Source organism: Podarcis cretensis, assembly GCF_951804945.1.
Source record: "Podarcis cretensis genome assembly, chromosome: 8".
In the NCBI taxonomy this organism is placed as follows: domain Eukaryota; kingdom Metazoa; phylum Chordata; class Lepidosauria; order Squamata; family Lacertidae; genus Podarcis; species Podarcis cretensis.
This window is the reverse complement of record NC_137177.1, coordinates 35,855,546-35,877,122: the sequence shown is the minus strand read 5'-3', so window position 1 is coordinate 35,877,122 and position 21,577 is coordinate 35,855,546. Positions and strand designations below refer to the sequence as shown.

The window sequence follows — 21,577 nt, the reverse complement described above, 5'->3', positions numbered from 1 at the left end:
CAGATGCCTAAAGGGAATACACTCGTACCTTGGAAGTCGAACAGAATCCATTCCGGAAGTCCGTTCAACTTCCAAAACATTCGGAAACCAAAGCACGGCTTCTGATTGGCTGCAGGAAACTTCTGCAGCCAATCGAAAGCCGTAGAACCCGCATCAGACGTTTGGGTTCCAAAAGAACATTCGAAAACCGGAACACTCACTTCCGGGTTTCGATTGTTCAGGACCCAATTTGTTCAGGAGCCAAGGCGTTTGAGATCCAAGGTACAACTGTATTTGAGTCCACTTGCAATTGGTTAGTGCTGCAGCAGGGAAATCACACTGTTTAAATTCTGATAGTTGCTTAAATTGTAAAACTTTTGCAATTTAGGAGGGAAAAAGGAGATACACATGATAGGTTTATAAAATTATCCACACTGTGAATCATAGAACTGTAGAGTTGGAAGGGACCCTGAGGATCATCTAGTCCAACCCCCTGCAATGCAGGAATAGTCAGCTGGTCCATACAGGGATCGAACCTGCAACCTTGGTGTTATCAGCACCACGGTCTAACCAACTGAGCTATCCAGGCTGGAGAAAGTGAATAAAAGTTTCTCTCTCTCTTTCACATTTGCACATTTGTAGCCTAAGCTCCATGAGCCTGCCTGGGCATCAAGAATCTGCCTCAGGGGCCATGTTCATGTCTTCACCTGCCAGATCAATTTCGTTGGTGGGCATTAGAGACGGGGTCTTTTCAGTGATGGCCCACAATTTGAGTAAAAGAACAAGGGATGCAGGTAGCTATGCATTTGGAAGGGAACTTCACTGATTGAGGCAAGAAGGCGGAGCCAGGCCTGACTTTTGCACCTTGTCAGTTGTGTGTTTGTGTCACTAAATGTATTTAGCGTATGAAACCCCCTGAAGAACGCATGTGGGGATCAGGCTGCAAATGGCAACGACTTTCTCCTTCCCAGGAGCCTTAGGGCTGTGACTAGAACCAAGAGCGGTCATGCTTAGCCTCGCCCGTTCCCTCACATGACACTTCTATTTTTTTTATTTTAAAAAGTTTTTTTATTCATTTTCACTTTTAGCATTTGGCATCATACACAAATCACAATCAGTTTACAAATAGGATTCTCAGAATCCCTGAACTTCCCTCCACCCCTCCATGGTTTCCCCAGGTATTCTTTTCAAACTGCATTGTATCATATTCTCCATATTTCTTCAAACTCACTTTTTATCATAATTCTCGCTTCATTGCAAGTGTTTGCAAAATCCTGCCAAGGTTTTCAATTGTTTACTCTTTCAAGTAAGTTAAAAAAAATCCCCATTCTTTAGTAAATTTATGGTCCTCTTGATCTCTGATTTTCCCGGTCATTTTTGCCAATTCGCCTGAAGCTTCTAAATAGGCGAGATATAAATAATAAATTATTTATTATTATTATTATTATTATTATTATTATTATTATTATTACTTCCCCACTTTCCTTGTGTGTTTCAGACCTGCGGGGCCAGAACTGGACACTGCATCCTGAGCTGCGCATGCGCCAATAAAAAGCTCATCCTATTAACATCCGACTCCGTCTCGATTATAGGCCAGAGGATGAGAGGGCGGGAAAGAGGATGAGACGGCGGGCCGTATGCCCATCTAGGGAAGTTGTGGGCGGAGACCTAAGATCCGCTTTTAAAAGGAGACGAGACCTGCCAGCAAGCAGCCTTCCGATTGGCGGTGGCGTTGTCCAGGCAACGGGGCCGCTGCCGTCGTAGCAGCCGCCGCCGCAATCCGAGTCGCAGCCACAGCTTGTCTCCTGGACAGAAGCCCGGCCGAGTGCGGGTCCCGCGGCCATGTCGCTGAGGACGCTGCCGTTGCTCGTCCTCAACCTGGGCGGGGAGATGCTCTACATCGTGGACCAGCGGCTGCGCGCGCAAAGCATCCCGGGAGACAAGGCGCGCCAAGGTCTGGGAGGGGCCCCGCCTATACCGCGCTCTCTCTCACACCCACACACACCTTTCCTCTCCGGCTACAACGCGGGGCGAGGGTGTCATTTAACGGGGTGGGGGAGGGGGCTGGTGTGATTGAGTTGCTCATAACGGCTATTCGGGGTGGGAGGGGCGAGTGCCACGACGAGGGTGAAAGACACGCTGCCCGAAGCTGTGAGGAACATTTTTTGGCAACGCGCATCTGCTGCCTTCCCGAACGTGAGTCTCGTCCAGATGTTTTCGACTACGACCGAATGGTGCTGGGCCCAATGAGAGTTGTAGCCCCAAACATCTGGAGGGCACCAACTTAGGGAAGGCTTTGCACACATTAGTGTGATTTGTATCTTGCCCACTTACAACGTGGGTCTTTATTATTATTATTCTTTGAATTTATATACCACCCTATACCCGGAGGTCTCATGGCGGTTCACAGGAAAGATCAACATAAAAACCACAAAATATGTAATCAAAATAAAAACACTCCCCCCCCCCCAAAAAAGGGCCACATTTTAAAAAGGCAAAGGATATCAATCAGATCAACCAAAGACCTGCTTAAAAAGGAACGTTTTTGCCTGGCGCCTAAAGGTGTATAATGAAGGTGCCAGGCGCACTTCCCTGGGGAGAGCATTCCACAGGCAGGAAGCCACTGCAGAGAAGGCCAGTTCTCGTGTTGGCCAGACCTCTTGAGGAGGGATGTACATTTCCCAATGCCTGTTGAGGTAAGCAAATCCAAGTACACCTGATCAGAGGAATGTACTTCCCCCTGTCACAGATTACAACCTCCTGGGTGACTTACAATATTCTGACCAGGCATCTTTATACAATAATAAAATGATGTTGAATGTTAAACAGCCTTTATAATGTTCTGCCACCATATCTGAATGACAACTTGTGCAGACAGTTTTAAGTTCTATGTCTTAAAGTGACTGGTAACCTTGTTAGGATCAACATTTCTGAAGACATTGCCACATTAGTAGTACTTGGGAACATTGAGAGGGGAGAATATTTCCACATGGTGAGCTGAATGCTGGAAATGTTTAGCATTCTAATGGAATTCTCTAGAAATAAGTCCTTTGCAGGATTCCACAATTTCCTTTGCCATAGTATGCCACTACCCATTAGTGAACATGTCAAGACCCTTCCCTCCCACTTGAAGCTGCAGTCATGCTACACTTTGGAGTCCCTCAGAGCATTTTGGAAGAACAGCATCTTTCATGGACAATCGCCCCACCATTTCTAGGTGGGGGGGGGGGGAAGGTTTGTCTGATCTGCTTCCTAGGTACTTGAAGAATAGCTTTGCTTCTTCTTGGGCATGAGCATATAGGGCTAGCATTGAAAGGTGAATGTTGCTCCTGATGTACAAGGTACCCACAACTTACACAAATTTAACTTATGCGCATTCAGCTTTACACACTTGGGGGGGATAAAAATAAAGAAGGGGACAGGCATCCAGGAAAAAGGTCTTTGGCAATCCCACCTGCCATTGTACCCAATATATTTTGACTATACATGATTTTGACTTTAGGTGTGATTCCTGGAACATAACCCTCATATAGGTTGAGGGCATGCTGTACTAGAAACAGACCATTGAAAGGAAATGTGAAAGAAAAAATAATAATGTAAGTCATGGTTGACATTCAGATGCAGGTGAACAGGACTAGAAAAAGATTTCTGTTCTCTAGGCACCAGCATCAAATCCTATAGTATACTAATTCTACTGCAGAAACACTTAAAATTCCAAGCTACTGATATGCATGTGTTTAAATCTTGGGCTGGTAAATAGCATGAGTTCAATTCATCATACAGCTTACTGGACAAGTGGCTGAACTCAAGAGGAAAGGTGGGAAACAAATCTTGTTACGTTCTTGGTGATCCAGCATGCATGTATCATTTTTTTTTCTACCCTGCAGACTTAGGTATGGGGCAATGGCTTTGAACAGGTTACATTTGCTCAGAAGTATTGGAGTTGCTCTAGCACAGTAACTCATCTATGTGGATCTGAGGATGCTCGGCAGTCAGCACAGTCATTTTGAGCAGTTAGTGCAATTAATTCTGTTGTATCTCATTTGTTTGAAGTGAATGTTCCACATCAAGGCTGTGCAGCTGTTGCAATACTTTGCCTTTTCACCAAATTTTATGCTGGGAAAATAAGCCTCTTCCCCCCACAATGTGTGGAGTGAGATTACAGAAGTGTCGTAGGTCCATTTTTATAATGCCTGTATATCACCCCTACCCTCCACACATTGTGGCTTTTTTTTTTTTTTTTTTGCCACTTTAAAATATTAGTTGAAAGCTCTCCTCTCCTTTGCTTTGCAGCTCTAATACAGCAGGGTACTAAATACTGTTGGATTCTTTTTTACTTGTTTCCCCTCTTTCATCCTGCTTGTCAGTTTATTGTTCTTAGTACTTGACCCGTCATTTTTTCTGTTTTATGCTTCGTGTAGATGAATGGACTGATGTGGACAGGAGACGAGGTACTGTAACATTTTTAGCCCCCTGCACAAAGAGCTTTTTGGTTTTTTTTTCCACTGAGATTCCAAACTATGCATACACAGTATCTTCTGGGATACTATTGGAAGATCCCTTCAGACCAGCAGCATTATATTTATGGAGCTCGGGTAACTGACAACATTATGTACCACATTTATAGCAAATCCTGGAAGAAATTCATTGAACCCTTGTTGGTCAATTCTTATGACTTTAGTTTAAGTAACTTATAGTAGTGTTGGCATGCTAGGCAACTGTTAGGAACCTGGGAAGCTGCCTTATACAGAGTCAGACTATGGTTCATCTAGCTCAGTATTGTCCTCACTGACTGGCAGCAGCTCTCCAGAATTTCAGGCAGGAGTCTCTCCCAGCCCTACATGGAGATGGGGGATTGAACCTGGGACCTTCTGCTTGCAAGATAGATTGCCTGTTATTTGACTCTGGTCACATATTATCAAATATTTCAAGAATACCATTGTGAATATGGCAACTTGTCATTTTTTTTTATTTGATTAGGTTATCATTTGTTAGCCGGGGCAGGCACGAGGGTTGCTTGCTAGTGACAAACTCCACATCAAAACAGGCTACCTTCTTCAACAGGCAGTTGCAAACAGGAGCAGAAGCAGTCATTGATGAGTAAAGTGTCAAACTAGGACTAGGAAGACCCAGATTCAGATCCTCACTCAGCCAAGAAAGTTATTAGGCGATTGTGGTTAAGTCACACACAGGTCTGTTGTGAGAACACACTGAGGGATGGGCAGACTGCCCTCAGTTTCTGGAGAAGAAGCCAAAAAAAATATGTATTAAAAATAAATCATTCATTCCCCTTTTTAAAGTAAAAGTTGTCCAATTTTGTTGTAATTAGTATGAGTTTCAAATCGGTTGATGACTGTCTTGCTTTAATATTAATGCTTTGAAAATACTTGACCATCATTTAACAATATTGGATTAGTCAATTGACCAAGTCTTTTTTTTTTAACCCATCAACCACCACAACCGTCATCTGCTGTCTGTCTAAATGAAACAGGCAACATACAGAGTTGAAAGATTTTGCTATAGCTGCACAGGAACTAAGAACAAACCATAAATGCAATAGACTGTCATAGTGCACATATGTATTAGGATGTGCTTTTAAAGCCTATGAACTGCCTACAGTCCTTCTGTGTGTTGATTGCAGTGGTTTTATTTTATTGCTCTAACAAAATTTATATACCGATTGTAAATGAAACCTCAAAGCGGAACCTCTAATGATGGTGAACTCCTGTAAAAACCTGACTGATTAATGACTAAAATTTTGACTGACAGCATTTTAGTGGCATGTTGTACATACACAGAGCTGCATAGTGTTCCTGGCTGCATCAACACTTCTGTAGCAGGTGTAATTGACGAACAAGTGAATGCTTGACTAGGGCTTTCTGCATTTTAAAAACAGGCAGGAATGATCCTGAAACATAAAAATAATTCACTAGTGCCTTGGGGAAAAAACTTATTGGAAACTTCATCTTAGGTAGTAGTTCAACTGATTGCTGAACATCCCTGTTGGCAAAGGAGCAGCTGTACAAGCATACTATGAGCAGTATGCAGGCAGAGTGTATCCCGTGGTTCTTGCTCTCTTCCTGCTGTACTGCAGAATTAGTCACCAGTTCTCTGCCTTGAACTATGTCTTTTAATCCACAACTTTCCTCATTAAATCCCAAAATTTACTGATGCTTTAGTATGGCATTATTGCATATCTTTAGAGTGCATCATGCTGTTCTGCATCATGCTTCAGCTCAACCCACTCCAGGTATTGAGTGGGTTGAGCTGAAGAAACCACCAGGTATGTTTCCCCCCCCCCAAGTAAACTGTGTAACCAAACATAATCCCCAAATGCTACAAGATCTCTGTTTCTATTGCTCAGATGCATAGCAGTCTGTAGGTAAATGAGGGAACGAGGGAGTCTGTGGTTTTTTAAAATGCTGTTTAGTGGCTGAATTTTAGCCCACCTGCATTTGCCTATGTGTCACAGGAGGCCAGACCAGTGGATTTGGTATGGAGGAAGTGTTAACCACCTATGGCTAATAGCTACCCTAAATGCTGTGTATAGCGACTGTACTAGGTAGTCTTAATTGGTGGTGGCTTAATAAACCAAACTGTTTAGGAGTGAAAGAGAAAAGAAAAGAAGCAATTCCACCACAGGATTCTGGTGTGGATCGTAGAGCAATGCAGGATTTCTCCACTTTCATTTACCAACCCAAAGTTTAGTCACTCACCTGGCACCAAACACCCTGTGCCACCCTGAGGGTTGAGAGGAAAACTGGCTGGTAAGCATCCTAATCTTCTACCACCCCTAGTGACTTATATTTTGGGACAGTGATGCAATGTACTATCTCATTCAGTTACACGAATACAGTGCAAAATGTCAGAGGTCACTATTTGGTGTGATCATGTTTCTGTCCAATTCCAAACTACTAGAGAATTTTCCTGGCTGGGGCTGACAGAGAAGCACAGAAGCAGAACTCTGTCAAATCTCTTTAGAAGCATACACTGAAGGAGAGTTTACTACAGCTTTGTTAAGGATTGCATTGGAGCGGGTCAAGAGAGAATTGCATCACTAAAAGCTCTGCTTATCCATCCTAGTCTCTCTGTGCTTAGCAACACCTGCTGGATACTAGATTGAACAACTGCTGTTACTTAGCACAATGGAGAATGAAAATGGGAGCTAGAAAAGACTTTGTGACTGGGCATAGAATCTCAGAATCATAGAGTTGGAAAGGACCCCAAGGGTCATTTAGGCCAGCCCCCTGCAATGCAGGAATCACTTCTAAAAGTCCCTGGCAGATGGCCCATCCAACCTCTGTTTAAAAACTTCCAGTGAAGGCATAGACAACCAGAAGACTTTGCCTTTGTCCACTTCCACCAGGGTGTGTGTGTGGAAGGGACAGTACTGGGCAACAGATCAGGATCTAAACCTTTATTGGTTTACTCAGACTTTATTGGTGTCCACATGAATATGGTTTCTGTAGCAGCTAGGACCCATACAGGAAACTGTATTTAATTTCAGCTTGACTAGGGAGATCCCAGGCACCTAAGATCTGGAGTTGATAAATGGAGAATTTTGACATTTTGGTGAAATATTTTAACCTTTTCTCTGTACATAGGTACACAGTCATTTCTAAGACTGGTTTTTACAGTGATTCTCTCCAATGTTCAAGACTTATATACATGGCCAAATATCATTTTCTTAGCAGTAGGGATACCTACTATAGTTCATGAGAGATTCTTTGTAGCCAACTCTGCCTGCACAACTACTGGGTATTGAGTGTAAAAGAAATAACATCTAGTGCTTGAATATTACTGGTGTAGTACCTCTGGCAATAGTAACCGTGACCACTGCATCTGAATATTATTTCAATCATTTTATGTACTTCTCAGTATTTGGTTGTGGTTATCAGCCCAACTGCAAATGATTAAACAATGGGGGACAGGGTGTTGTGATTCTCTTCTACCTCAAATTACTTACCATGGATTCGGGAGCCTCTATAAAATGTTTGCAGAAGAAAAAGAATGGATGCAGTCTGCAAATGCAAAAGAAGACGAATTGTTTCAGATTATCACAATCTGCTGTTCTACTCTTGGAATTTATTGAATTTGGAAACAGTAGTTTCAAGGAGGGCAACCGTGTCTCATTACTAAGAAAAGAAACCGTTTCCAGATCCTGTATATCTACCAGCACTGGAGAAGTCACTGGTAACAAAGGCTGGGAATGGCTTCTGTGCAAGTTTCCTTGAACTGAAGGGGATTTGGAGAGGATCACAGCTTCGCACAGAAGACATTTGTGGGGCATGGTGTGTTTCAATTGGAGAGTGGCCTTTGCAAGTCCCTCCTCAGCTATAACTGTCTGTGTCTTCCTGTGAAACAAAAGCAAAGCCGATCCATTTGTGATACATTTGAATCTTTTGTCTTTTCAGTTATGAATGACATCATAGGGGGTATATTCAATAAAAAGTTTATGGACGAGCTGTTTAAGCCGCAGGAGCTCTATTCAAGAAAGGCCCTGAGGACAGTTTTTGAGCGTCTGGTTCATGCCTCAATCATGAGACTGAATGCACCCAGTATGGATAAGGTGAGGATGAACCTTTCTGTTTCCCCCAATGTCTTATGGGGAATTCAGGTAACTCTTTGTCAACAAGTGCTGTCATTAAATGGAACTAGGATTCTCACACGTAACATTCAGGAAAAATTAGGGGATAAAGGAAAGTGACAGCTGAATCAGGGGAGAATGGCAGCTTAGGTAGACAAGGGAGCTGAAGGCGATGAAACAGCAGTGACAACTAGAGCAATATCAAGACAGGTCTAACCAAGCACAGGCTCCTATTAGGGTAGCTCACAGAATAAAATCCAGCCAACTGCACAAGAAGACAGCTGATTAATATCTAATAAGGCTCAGCCTGGGCTCTGTGATTTAACTAATTCCAGTTTCCTTACTTTGTAGCTCTACGATCTAATGACCATGGCATTCAAGTACCAAGTTCTACTCTGCCCTCGGCCCAAAGACATTTTACTCATCACTTTCAACCACCTGGATGCTATCAAAGATTTCATTTATGAAGCACCCAAAACTCTGGCCCAGGTTGATGCAACCTTTAGGAAACTCATTGATGTAAGAGCACACCATACCTTTTAGATTCCATTCAAATGTATGTACAATTACGGGGGGAAATGATACGAAGGCAAAACATATTGGAGCATGCCCTCATATTGGTTTTCTACTGTGTAGTGTGCTCTCCCTTCAAGCTGCTGCACTGTAAGTCTGGAGATTTCACCAGTGAAAGCAGAAATAAGACAACTGAGTAAAATACAATGCAAGCATGTCTCGTTACCAGGGTTATATCAGTGTTGCAGTACTGATATTAATAATATTCAAAAAGTAACAAAAGTTTTGAAATGGATTCATGATTTCATAAAAGAAGCATGTTTTACTGGGGGTTAGATTTCTATTGAAGCTTACTTGAATCTGGGAGATCTGGTTTAAAATCCCAACAGCAACTAAATAACCACTGGGGTGTCCTCAGGGAAAGTTGCTCTTTCTCAGTTGCCTGTCACCAAAATGGAAATAATTTTCTGCCCACAGCTATGAGTATGCACTTAAACATCCATGTGAATCATACACTTGAATAATGCTAAAGCAGCAGCAAGGATTTATTCTGATTTTCTTCCGCAGACATACGGCTCTCTCTCTGCTGGCGAACTTCAGCTCATCCGGCAGACATTGCTCATCTTCTTCCAGGACATACACATCAGGGTGGGTGGCTTTTTCATTTTTACACATCAGGAGCTTGTGATAGAAGAGCAAGGATCCCTGGGTGAAGTTGCATGATGTGATACAGGAATAAGAAGGTCTTGGGCAGAAATTCTTTCTAAGCAAGACCACTTTACAAAGTTTTGTGCTTCCTCCACAGGTTTCCATCCTCCTCAAAGATAAAGTACAGAACTCAAATGGGCATTTTGTACTGCCAACGTCTGGTCCAGTTCCTTGGGGAACAGAGGTTCCAGGGCTCATCAGGTGAATCTTAGACCTCTCTACCTTGCACCCTGCTTTTTCCATGTAGCCACTAGATAGATGAGCTGCACCTAATTAACCATCTATCCCAATCTTAAGGAGAATCCCTAGTGGCAGGCTGTATGGGTCATCTGACTGAGACAAACCTGCTGGGGGTAGAGGAAAGAGTGTATGTGTACTACCTTAGGCCAGCAAATTCCCCTTTATTAACTCTCCCAGCTGTTCTGTGAGACAGAGGGTTATTCTTCCTTGTTCACAAAAGCACTAGAAGTCACCACAGTGCATCAATATTGCATTTTTCAGACTTTTCAACAGTAAAGGGGATGAAATTAAGAGGACTGAGTTCGTCAGTGGTGGAAATTACCAGCTTCCATATCGAGAAGGCTCATTCGACCTCTATGGAGACAGAGTAATCAAATTGGGAACAAACATGTAAGCCATGAAATGCAAAGCCACATTTCAGTTGGGGGCTCTGCAGTTTTCCTTTGTGTCTACTATAAGCCTTTACCAATTGCCTCTAGATACAGCATCAGTCGGCCTGTAGAGACAGACATGTCGGGGGCAGCCAAAAATTTGGCATCTCGTGTAAAGGTCAGTATCTTTAGTCAACCTTCTTAATCAACCTTTCCCAACTTGGTGCCTCCAGATGTTCTTGGATTACAATTCCCAACGCTCCAAACAGCCAGTGATTAGGGGTTGTGAGATTTGTAGTCCAAAATATCTGAAGGACGCCATGTTGGAGAGGGCTGCTCTTAAGTAGTGCTGTGCAGAAAACCACTTTACTACCTAAATGTTTTCTGTTTCAGATTAGGATCCTGTATCCTTTAGTAATATAATCAGTCCTTCTCTCTGTATGCCCTTTTTCTCAGACAGAGCATCCTTTATCATATCTTTTCAACCTGGAGTTTGTTTTTTCTGGTCTTTTCTTTTGATCAGGTTGTGTCTGTTGCTGAATGCAACTTCTATAAGCCAGTGTAGGTTTTTGCTTAAGAGCATTGAGGGCTGAGAGACTATTGTGGGCAGAGAGTACTTTGAGCCAAGGCCACACATAAACATCTCGTCCCAGTGATCTCCAGAGTGAAAGAGAGAGATTTAGATGTCCACTTAATTATGAGTTTCACACCAAAATAACTCCCAGTAATTCATATTCTGTAAGTTGCATGTTGCTGCCATTAATTCTGTGGAGATAACTGATAACCTCTGGAGCAATGAGCTGGCTTTATAGATTATTCTAGACGTTATTTTATGATATGTGCATAAGTTGTATCCAATGCTAATCATACTCAAAGAAGGCTCATTGAAATCAACAATCATGCCTATCTCAGGCACATTAATTTCCATGCCAGAACATACTCGGCTACAACCATATACAGTATGCTCTTTTATGTCCCAATTTCAAAAATGTCAGTTGCAAAGCTGCTTTCAACCAAGATGCCAGAGCCCCCAGCAGACCACTTTGTTGCAGCTTTTATAGTGCTAGGAGGCCACAACCCTTGTGAACAAAGCTCTTCCAATACTGCCATTGGTTGCCTCTCTGTGTAACAGACCCACTCTTGTTCCATGTAGGAGAATACTGCTCCAAACCCTCTCGCTAAAGAAGAGCTGAACTTCTTGGCCAGACTCATGGGAAGCCTGGACATCAAGAAGCCCCTTGGCAACGAGGCTGGTTTCCGGCTGAATCTCTTCACCACAGATGAGGAGGAAGAGTATGATCAGTCTCACTTGCTTTATTGGTGGTGTGGGTGAGAGTTGGCCGTTCAGCCATCTAGTTGAATCAATCCGTGGGTGAGAGGCACGTACTGAAGCCCTTGCATGACACCCCCCCCTTCCTTTTGGGAACCTTTGCTGCAGAACCTTCTTTAATTAGTACCAGTACTGCAGAAAAGGCTCATCAGATGCAGCAATGGGGAGCAATTGTCAGGGAACTGCTATTCATTAAAAATTCAAACAAGTGAGATATGTGAAAAGCTGCTAGAGGCATTACAGCTTACCAAACAGATTGCATTTGTAGCATTCTATCTGCAAATGAATAGCATTTAATCATGGCTGGTTTAGTTGAGATTCCTTCATCACAGAGGGTTGGACTAGATGACTCTCATCTCACCTTCCAACTCTACAATTCTGTGACAGCTCTTTATTCTTTTCCTCGAGACATGCTGCACTGACCCGCCCAGAGGAATTATTGTATCAAGTTATCAACATACAAGCAGACAAGGTATGCAGTCATTGCCCCCTAGCCTCTCATTTCGAGAGTAAGCTGAATAGTTTTCGAACTAAATGAATGTGCATTTGGTGAAGTGTATTGTTATTGATGTTTGTTGCTATGTTACTTCCAGAAAATAAAATAGGTAAGGAACTTGGGACGGGGGGAGGTAATTTTAGTTGGGCATGCAAGCATTTGAGTTTCGCAGAATTCTTGACTGCATGGCAGAATCTCTCTTCTGCCTGATCAGCCTGCATTAAAGATGAAAAGAAGATAACACATGGGGAGTGTGGGGGAGAGAAACCACCACATTCTGTGAATATAACTGAGAAAAACCTTGCTGAATCTGTACATGAGCCTCTCTATCCTAGCATACTGTTTCGAACAGTGTCTGGTCAGAACCTGGCAAAACAAAAGCACTCTAGTGATCTTTGTTGCCTGCATCTTAGATGGTGTGCTGCCTTTGAAAACACAAGTTCCATGGAACCAGTGAGAACTTGCGCTTTTTGATAAATTTGTCTAGTTTCCTTCTTTTTGCTTTTAATATTTATTATTGATAATCATAAAAACTGTCTAGTCCCCTTGAAGCCAACTTGACCAGTAGCCATTGCCACATCTTGTGGTAGTGAGTTTCATATGAGGTGTGTGTTATGTACCTGGAACTTGGTGTTTGAAAACCAAGAATGCTCTTTGCTGCCCTCACAGCAGTCAAAGCTCCTTTTGATTTTCAGAGGAACATTTTGATGCTCTTAAAATCAAAACTATACTGTTTTGTTGCTTCTGGCAACTGAGGTTAAATTGATTTTTTAAAGCTGGTTACTGAAAATAAAGTATTGAATTGTCAAATTTATGATTTATGTTCTCCCATAAGTAGAACCAATTGGACTCTTTTAAATAGGACCCTCAACGGAATGAGGAGCTGGCTCGCATCATGGGAGAGTTCGAGGTCGCAGAAGAACCAAAGGAGAGGATCAGCAAGGGTGCTGACTTGTTGGCAATGATGGATGAGCTGGATGCTGAGCATGAATGCAAGTCTCTCCCATCTTGAGGAGGAGAGCACCTGGCTGCCAGCCTCTTGTAGAACAGAGCAGTTACCAAGGTCATCCATTTTTGTTGGGTCACTAAGGCTGGATGTTGCTTAGATGTGTTTGACCAATTCTGTCTCTGGCTTTGGTGAAATGGGGTCATGGTCAAATAGCAGCTGCATTCCTGTGCTAATAAGATTGTGCCTCCCAGAGTTACAAGCTGGAGCATCTGGAAAGAAAGTGGGCATTTATGTCCTGTATGCATACACAGATTCCCTCTATAGGCTTCCCAATTAAAGGTCCAAACTGTGTTATATCACTAGTTAAGTTTGTGAGTGTGTTATAACACGAGCAGAAAGACCAGTTCCTTCATTTTGTTTATGGGGACCAAGTTTTTAATGGGGTTGCAACCAAGGTCTTTTTAGTTGCAGCAATAAAGACCAGAAACAAGATGTCCTTTTGCTTTTTTTATCACTTACCTTTTAAGGCTCTCTCCACCCCACCTGCCCTGTGATAACCCACCGCCTCACATGCCAAGTCCAGAAGTTTACTCATAAGCAAATCCCCCTCTGTTCAGTAGGGTTTCCTCCCAGTAAGTGTGTAGAGGATTGCAAGCTCTGAAAATCCCCGTAGACATACATTGACAGAGGAGAGAAACAACACTCTTACTAGAGTTGCCACTGTTTATTTCCCTATATCAGCCTGGTGCCCTCCAGGTGTTGCTGAACTACAACTGGGGCTGGTGGAAGTTGTAGTCCAACAGCATCTGAAGGGCACCAGATTTGTGAAGGCTGCCCTAGATGCCTCTCCCACTGATGAATTTCTGCTGCTTTTGCAGCTGTAAAAGGCACAGCAGCCACAATTCTGATTGTGGGACAGCATGGTTTAAGTATTGTTGTTGGCATCCATCTGTCTCAGGAGACAGTGAAGGAGTGTGCCTTTGGGGGGTGAAGCTAATCTATTGGATGGTTGCAGCACCTGCGGTGGCTGTTGAGACTAATACAAGAGAGTCATTTTGTTGTAGCTGGGTCAGACGAAGGCATCTGGTGGTGCTGGTGCAGATACACTATGGCGTTTCTTCTCTCTACACTCTTCCCAGTGGTCTTTCCTCCTCTGGTCACTGCTATGGATACACAACCTGACTATCTCCAGGCACTCCAGTGTACTGCAAGGTATTCCCACACAGTGGGGTTAATGCTGCCAGCCTTCATGTCACGTTTGCAGACATCTTTCGTAACACAGAGTTGGTTGGCCAACAGGCCTGGTGCCTGAAGCCATTTTCCCATAGAGCACGTCCCTGATGATACCCAAAAGCTTCCTGTCACAGCACACATGTAAGGCGTTGAGGAGTCGCTCCTGACAATTCTAAGTTGCCCATGACTCACTTCCATAAGCAGCGTGCTCAACACACAAGTATGGTAGACCTTTATCTTGGTATGGGATGTTAGCATCACATTGTCGTAGCTGTGTTGCCAATATGCTTGTCTAGCTCAGCACTGATGGAGGCTGCTGGTTATGGTGAAATCCGGATAGACAAAACAGTCTACCATCTCAAGCGTGTGATCACCAGTGCTAATGCATGGAGTGCTGGCGACGTCCTGACCCAGGATGTTCGTCATCAGGCTGATGGAACTGCCTGCAGGTTTGGTAAAATGGTTGATGAGTCTCTTAAGTGAGTTTGCATAGGACTCCCAAATAGATTCTAACTAAGGTAAAGGTACCTCTGACTGTTAGGTCCAGTCGCGCACAACTCGGGGGTTGCGTGCTCATCTCGCTCTATAGGCTAAGGGAGCCAGTGTTTGCCCGCAGAAAGCTTCCAGGTCATGTGGCCAGCATGACTAAGCCGCTTCTGGTGAACTAGATCTAGCCTATTTGCACATAACAAAAGCTGCTTATTAGAGAAGATAGTTCTACTTTTATTATAAGCTAATTATAAATCCATTACTACCATTAAAGAATAGTGTATAAAAACTATATGTGTTTATTTAAAACATTTTAAATTTGAAAAATGCAGCTTAACACACAGCTCGTCATGTGTAGTTAACTAAATCATATCCATGTTTACCGGGCAGGAAGCATTACCCTGCTTAACAAGGGTTGCTCCAAAATAATGAATTGCAGCCTGATGTTACTGTGATTCGTAAAATCACACCCGGATACCGGCAATTCTGAGCATGCTTAGTTGAGAGTTAAGGCGGCTTTGAGCTGGAGCAAAGGAGCCCATCGACACCGCCGAAACTACAACCTCTCCAGCTTTTAGGTGGCTTCTTCGCGTCACTTTCAGGGCGGAAAGCGAATCTCCGAGCGCACCAGCTGCGGGCGGAAGCAACGGAGCAATCACAAGCCAGCTTTCTCCTCCCCCACTTCGAGCCCCGCCTTTACTTCCATTCTAGCCAATGGGGCTGCTCCACTTTCTTCCGGTTGGGCTTAGAATCGGCGAATGAGGAGCGAAGTCTCTTTGATTAAGCCCCCTATCGATTGCGCACGCGTGCTTCTGCTTTTGCGCTGGGCGAGGAGGCGGGAGATCCAAGACAGGTAGGCGAGCGGAGCCTCCGCTGCGCGCGCCTCTTCTGAACGGGACCCGATCCGGGTCAGGAGCCGCCACGAGCTGCCCTTTCCCCTTCCCTGGCTTTGGCAGCGGAGCAAAAGGCCGGAGAGCGAGACAGAGCGAGAGTTAGGCAGCCAGGAGCAGGCCTAGGGCGCATGGGCGTAGCCAGGATTTTTGTTGGGGTGGGGGGTCAGGCCATTTGTTAGCTAACAGAGGTTCTGCCCCCCCCCATGTATTTTCATTTATTTTTATTGAAGGGGGCAGCTGCCCCTACCTGCCCCCCTTGGCTACACCAATGCCGGGCAGCTCATGCTGGGGACCCCTATCATGAGTCCCTGGGTCTGCTTCTCTTGCCTGCCTCCTTGCTTTCTGCGCCCACAGGATTTCCTGCGGCCCAGCAGGCCCCATGAATGGATCGGGCCCTCTTCCCCACTAGAAGGCCACCTCCTTGGGGAGAGGGACTCTTTGGGCCACTTGGAAGTTGTTTTACAGAAGAAGATCAGTACAGCCTGGCTGCAGCTAGATTGAGACATAGGGGGCCAATCTAGCCCAGTGTCCTCATCTCACAGTAGCCAAACAGATACCCCCAATGGGAAAACCCCAGAGCAGGACCGGAGGGCAATAGCAGCACACACACCCCTCCTGTTGTTTCCAGCAGCTGGCGTTAAGAAACACATCTGCCTCAGGCTGTGGAGGCAGAGCCTGGCCTCCATCATGGGTAGGAAGCACCAACTGCCTTCTCCGCTGATTTGCCCAATCCTTTTTTTTAAAGGCTTCCAAGTTTGAGGGTTCTTCTCTGTGTATGTATTTGCCCACAGCACTTATGGGTCACAGCTGTGACTGTATTCATTGGCTAAAAACAGAAAAGCAGGAATAGGCTCCTGTCACAAAGCAATTGCTTCAAATAGTGATTGCTTCAAATGCCCACACATTTTGCTTCCTCGCTTTCCTTCTACAAGTGTTAAATTCAATTTAAAAAACACACAGAAAGAAAGAAAGAAAGGAAAGAAAGAAAGCTCGAGTCTGGACCCAGTATAACAGTGTTCCTCTCTGGTGCCCTGGCACCAGGTCTGCCATTTATTAATTTTCATTTATGTACGAAACTTACTAGTTGCTTGTCACCAAACAGGTCTTGCAGCAACTTACACTGAAGCACATACGGTATACATAAATACATTATGGGAAAGAGAAGAAATTCAGCTTTCTCGCTATTTTACTGCTGCTCCTTCCAAGTGAGAATGTTTGATTGCTGAGCAGTTGGCCTCTGGGCATGTGCAGATTCTTTGGGACAGATGATAGAGCATGGGCTCAGCCCCTTTTGATTCTTACTGCCTGGCTGCTAAGGAGAGGCCAACCAACACACAGAGTTCTGTACTGAAGCTTGCTTAGGTGCCTTTAGAGATCCTGCAGAGCCTCAGTTTGGGTTTTGAGGTTTCGCCTGTGTACTCTCCAAGCAAAACAAACGAGAACTGTGATTTTAAAATCATGAGCTGATTTCCATGGTTGGCACAGAGCAAGCACAGACCCGTTCTCTATATCGCACAAGAAAAAGCGATTAATGGGGCTAACTCACTGAACTCTCTTCTTCCTCCTGTTTCTGTTCCAGCCATCAGGTGGTGCCACGCCATGGAGATCAGCCACTCCGTGAAGGAGCGCACCATCTCGGAGAACAGCCTTGTCATCCTGCTGCAGGGCCTCCACGGACACGTCACCACTGTGGAGCTGCGGGACGAGAGCATGGCTCTGGGACGCATCACCAATGTTGACGCCTTCATGAACATCCGCCTGGCCGAGGCGACGTTCACTGACCGGTGTGGCCATTCCACCCGGCTGGATGATCTGTTTGTGACGGGAAGGAACGTCCGCTACGTCCACATCCCTGATGACATGGACATCACGACCACCATTGAGAAACAGCTGCAGCTCATTCACAGAGTTCGCACTTTTGGTGGCCGAGACAGGGGCAGGAAGGAGTTCCTTAAGCAGAGCTACAAATGAGCAGGCTAGTGCCCTGGATTTGCCATGTGCCCCAAACTCAGCCTCACGTTGCTTGTACTCCTGATGAAGAAGCACATTTTTCTGGACTGAAATTAGAAGTGACCTGTAGACAACCCTCCCTGATTTTTCTAGATGCCTTACCTGGCTGCACTTCCTGAGTTCAAGAGTTCACCAAACTTTTCTATAGAAAAGGGGAAGTGGTCATTAGGTCTCTTTGTAAGAATAAGTTTGAATACAACTGACCTTAGCAACAAATAGGATTCTTGCTTTCTGTGGACTAATACTCTCTTCACCTTCTTCAGCCTCTTTTTTCCAAATAAACTGTGTACAAAATTTTAAGATCCACTTTCCTTTTACAAACTGTTTCTCACCAAACCAACCAGCAGCTTTTTGTACGTTGAAAATCCTCATATCATCCCTCTTTAACAAGGATTTGCAGGCTGAGAAAAGTAGCAGCTGAGCCAAGGTTAAATTCCAAATGAGAGAACACTCAGTCCTTGTAAAGAGTTTGACTCTTTATTTATTTACTTACTTACTTACTTACTTACTTACTTACCTACCTACTTACATACATACATACATACATACATACATACATACATTTATATCTCACCTTTCCTCCAAGGAGCACAAGGTGACATAATACAGTTCTCTTCCCCCATTTCATCCCTACAACAGCCCTGTGAGGTAGGTTAGGCTGAAGAAGTGACTGGCCCAATGTCATGGCTGAGTGAGGATTTGAACCCTGGTCCCCCATGTTTTAGTCCAACACAAATCGCTACACCACGCTGGCTCTAGAACCTCAATAATGCAATATGAACATGTAGTAGTAGTATCAGGAACTTGGTCTATCTTGCCTAGCCTTTTCCACCCTGGTGCCCTCCAGAGGCTGGACTACACTTCACATCATCCCTGGCTATTGCTCATGCTGGGTGGGACTAATTGGAGTTGTAGGATTCTGATTTAGCCCAGTGCTGACTAATGGTGGTGGTTTTCCAAAACTTTGGGCAGAGAGAGCTTTCTTAGTTCTGCTGCATCACATCTTTCCAGTAGGAGATGCCCAAGGATTGCAAAGCATAAACCCGTCATTGAGCCCTTCTCTCACTCATCCTCTTGTTTGATCTGAAGTTGCATCTGACAGAGTGCATTCAGTTCATAATACAGCTGCTGGGCATCGTCTCTTTGTGCCAGAAGCACATGTGTAGACTGTAAAGCTTTCTCTTCTGAAAATAATGGAGGAGGGCAGCTGCAACCTTACTAACATCCCATAACTGTTGCTCAGTTCCCCCTTGCGTTTCACCCATGGGCATTACTTAAGTTGAACTGGCAGCCCCACTCCAAAGTGGGCAACAGGTACTATGAGGCAGGTTGCTGCTAACTATGGCTCTTTTGTTATGAGAATGGTTTGCACCATGGATAATCAATGCTTGGGGATTGTCCTGGCTCTCAGCTGGATGAGGAACTAGAACTCTCAACACCATTTCTTCCAAAGGTTTTAATGCATAAGTCAGTTTGGTACAGAAGTCAGGTTCCAAGGCGCAGAGTAAGCAGGTACATCAGAGGCTATGTGACCAGTGGTGCTAAATGTCTAGTTTCTAAATGTCTGTCTGTAACATGGGGGCACAAATAACATCACCCCTCTGGATTTCAGTGGTCAAGCTGGAATATAACAGTTCAGGTATGTTAGGCCTAAGTTGCTCAGGGCTTTGTATATCAATGCCAGAACAATATGAAAGAGCAGTCCCCCACCCAGTGTTACTGTCTGGACACAACCAAGCAAGTATGAGTGGAACCACTAATATAGTGTCTTCATTACCCATCCCACTCAGGTGATCCAGTAGGTTACCCTGGCCAATGGTATCTAAAGCTGCCGAGATACCAAGCAATTGTAACAGGGCCACATATCGCCTTATTTCTCCCATTACAGGTCATCCATCAAGGTGACCAAGGCAAATTCATTCCCAAAACCAGGCCTAAACCTGGATCCTGATAACCAGTGTCATCCAGGAACACTTGCAGTTCTGCAGCTTCTCCACCACCTTCCCCACAAAAGAGGTACTATATTGGCAACAGGCCACCTGTTATTTCACACCATTTAGTTCAGCTACTCTCTAGGCAGATGAAAGAGCAGCATCCCCTCCTTCCTCCAGCAGGCATTGAAAGCTGCTCTTCCTGCCAAGTCTGCTGACTTGCCTAGCACATGTTGAGGGGTAACTGGCACAGGAGAGGAGCTGCACTTAAATGCCTTTGGGCTGATGATTCAGAGCTTTCCAGGGCCACTGAGGACACAGCAGACAGCCTGCCTGTCTGCACCAGCTTTGCTTTTCTTCCCAAAATCTACAGCCCCAAAGAGTTAATGTTTGTGTAAAGGTAAAGAGACCCCTGACCATTAGGTCCAGTCGCGGACGACTCGGGGGTTGCGGCGCTCATCGCTTTATTGGCTGAGGGAGCCGGCATACAGCTTCCGGGTCATGTGGCCAGCATTACTAAGCCACTTCTGGTGAACCAGAGCAGCACACGGAAATGCCGTTTACCTTCCCGCCGGAGCGGTACCTATTTATCTACTTGCACTTTGACGTGCTTTCGAACTGCTAGGTTGGCAGGAGCAGGGACCGAGCAACAGGAGCTCACCCCGTCACGGGGATTCAAACCGCCAACCTTCTGATTGGCAAGTCCTAGGCTCTGTGGTTTAACCCACAGCACCACCCACGTCCATCTTAATGTGTGCTAAATGCTGCAGCAATGTGGGCCCCACAGCTACACTTTCACCCCATTTCATGCACGTGACTCATCTGTACTGCAGGAAATATTAACACATCCCCTTCACCTGATGGAGCAGGTGCAAGGTTACAAAGCGAATCAAAGGCTGTGTAGAGGCTGCCTGGCACATGTTGGTGTGTCTGTCTGGTAACAAAAAAGTGGCATCTTGGCAACATCACATTAAGGAGCCAATGAGGGCCATGGAATTCTGTGTGCTCCATATTTGCTATGCTAACTAGTTTGGATATACTGAACCATCTCCCGACTTTTTGCTTGCAGCTACATATATTTTGTGGGTCTCTACTCAGACTGCACACGTGGCATATGTTTTTATTTATTGCATTTATATTGCACCTTTTCCTCTAAGGAACTCAAGGTGCTTACATGATTCTCTCTTTCCTCATTTAATCCCCACAACAACCCTGTGAGGTAGGTTAGGTTGAGAGTAAGTGACTGGCCCAAGGTCACCCAGTGAGCTTCATGAACGAGTGGGGATTCGAACCCTGCTTTCTCAGGTCCTAGTCCAACGCTAACCAGCGCACCACCACTGGCTCATAATTCAGGATTCTTGGCTGCTGCAACAACTTCTAGAAAAAAGTGGTTTCTATCCACTTCAGTTAGCACTAGACAAAGTGTGGGAAGAGCCTGGCTTTATTTCCAAACAGTGCTGAGCACCCCTGCCAATGATAGCAGGAGGGAGTTGCACACCCAGAACACAGAGCTGTTTGCAGAAAGATTCTCCAAATTTGGCAGAGGGCTCAAGTCAGGTTTGGTGACTGCAGCCCCACTTCCCCTAATGCCGGCAGTACTAAGGAAGGCTAACACTCTTTTGTTACCTCCCTGGAGTCTGTTGTTTGCACAAGTGGCAGTTGAGGCTCCCATAGAGTGAGTCATGCCTGCATGATGCAAGTGCGCAACTGAGACAGAGAAAGCGAGCTGCTGTTTGTCCTTCTCCCTCCTGCCCCCACCACCCAAGCATGACTCACCAGTTACAAAAGTGGCTGAGGGTTGCTCTGGGTTACTTGCTTTTCACTAAAAAAAAAAAAAAAAAAACTCTA

General features: G+C 44.8%; 2 protein-coding genes and 1 long non-coding RNA gene across 5 annotated transcripts; 2 read left to right on the top strand and 1 right to left on the bottom strand.

Annotated features, from left to right (window-relative positions):
- The first annotated feature begins 1,702 nt into the window (after positions 1 to 1,702).
- On the top strand, positions 1,703 to 13,665 carry OSCP1 (organic solute carrier partner 1). Of its 2 annotated transcripts, XM_079987985.1 has the most exons (11): positions 1,703 to 1,933; positions 4,401 to 4,430; positions 8,394 to 8,548; positions 8,918 to 9,085; positions 9,647 to 9,727; positions 9,885 to 9,988; positions 10,289 to 10,417; positions 10,507 to 10,576; positions 11,552 to 11,691; positions 12,137 to 12,200; positions 13,087 to 13,665. In XM_079987985.1, the coding sequence occupies exons 1-11, from the start codon at positions 1,822 to 1,824 to the stop codon at positions 13,234 to 13,236; spliced, it is 1,203 nt and encodes a 400-aa protein (XP_079844111.1). In that variant the 5' UTR covers positions 1,703 to 1,821; the 3' UTR covers positions 13,237 to 13,665. The 2 variants fall into 2 exon arrangements, with proteins under 2 accessions (XP_079844111.1, XP_079844112.1); XM_079987986.1 differs by lacking the exon at positions 4,401 to 4,430 and having other exon boundaries at positions 1,705 to 1,933.
- On the bottom strand, positions 4,437 to 15,594 carry LOC307222594. The gene is made up of 3 exons (XR_013841807.1): positions 15,279 to 15,594; positions 14,599 to 14,849; positions 4,437 to 5,218 (listed from the first exon to the last, which is right to left on the bottom strand). It is a non-coding gene; the product is annotated as an uncharacterized lncRNA (long non-coding RNA).
- A 53-nt stretch (positions 15,595 to 15,647) lies between these two features.
- Positions 15,648 to 18,098, top strand: LSM10 (LSM10, U7 small nuclear RNA associated). 2 transcript variants are annotated; one of them, XM_079987988.1, is made up of 2 exons: positions 15,648 to 15,748; positions 17,368 to 18,098. In XM_079987988.1, the coding sequence occupies exon 2, from the start codon at positions 17,388 to 17,390 to the stop codon at positions 17,757 to 17,759; it is 372 nt and encodes a 123-aa protein (XP_079844114.1). In that variant the 5' UTR covers positions 15,648 to 15,748; positions 17,368 to 17,387; the 3' UTR covers positions 17,760 to 18,098. The 2 variants fall into 2 exon arrangements, with proteins under 2 accessions (XP_079844114.1, XP_079844113.1); XM_079987987.1 differs by having other exon boundaries at positions 15,668 to 15,748; positions 17,375 to 18,098.
- Positions 18,099 to 21,577: the final 3,479 nt, after the last annotated feature.

What these genes read in the sequence shown, in the direction of transcription:
- OSCP1 (XM_079987985.1), top strand. Translation starts at nt 1,822, where the DNA reads ATGTCGCTGAGGACGCTGCCGTTGCTCGTCCTCAACCTGGGCGGGGAG. An exon ending in GAGGTTCCAGGGCTCATCAG is followed by an intron (nt 9,989 to 10,288) that starts GTGAATCTTAGA and finishes TGCATTTTTCAG; the next exon opens with ACTTTTCAACAGTAAAGGGG. An exon ending in ATCAAATTGGGAACAAACAT is followed by an intron (nt 10,418 to 10,506) that starts GTAAGCCATGAA and finishes AATTGCCTCTAG; the next exon opens with ATACAGCATCAGTCGGCCTG.
- LSM10 (XM_079987988.1), top strand. Translation starts at nt 17,388, where the DNA reads ATGGAGATCAGCCACTCCGTGAAGGAGCGCACCATCTCGGAGAACAGC.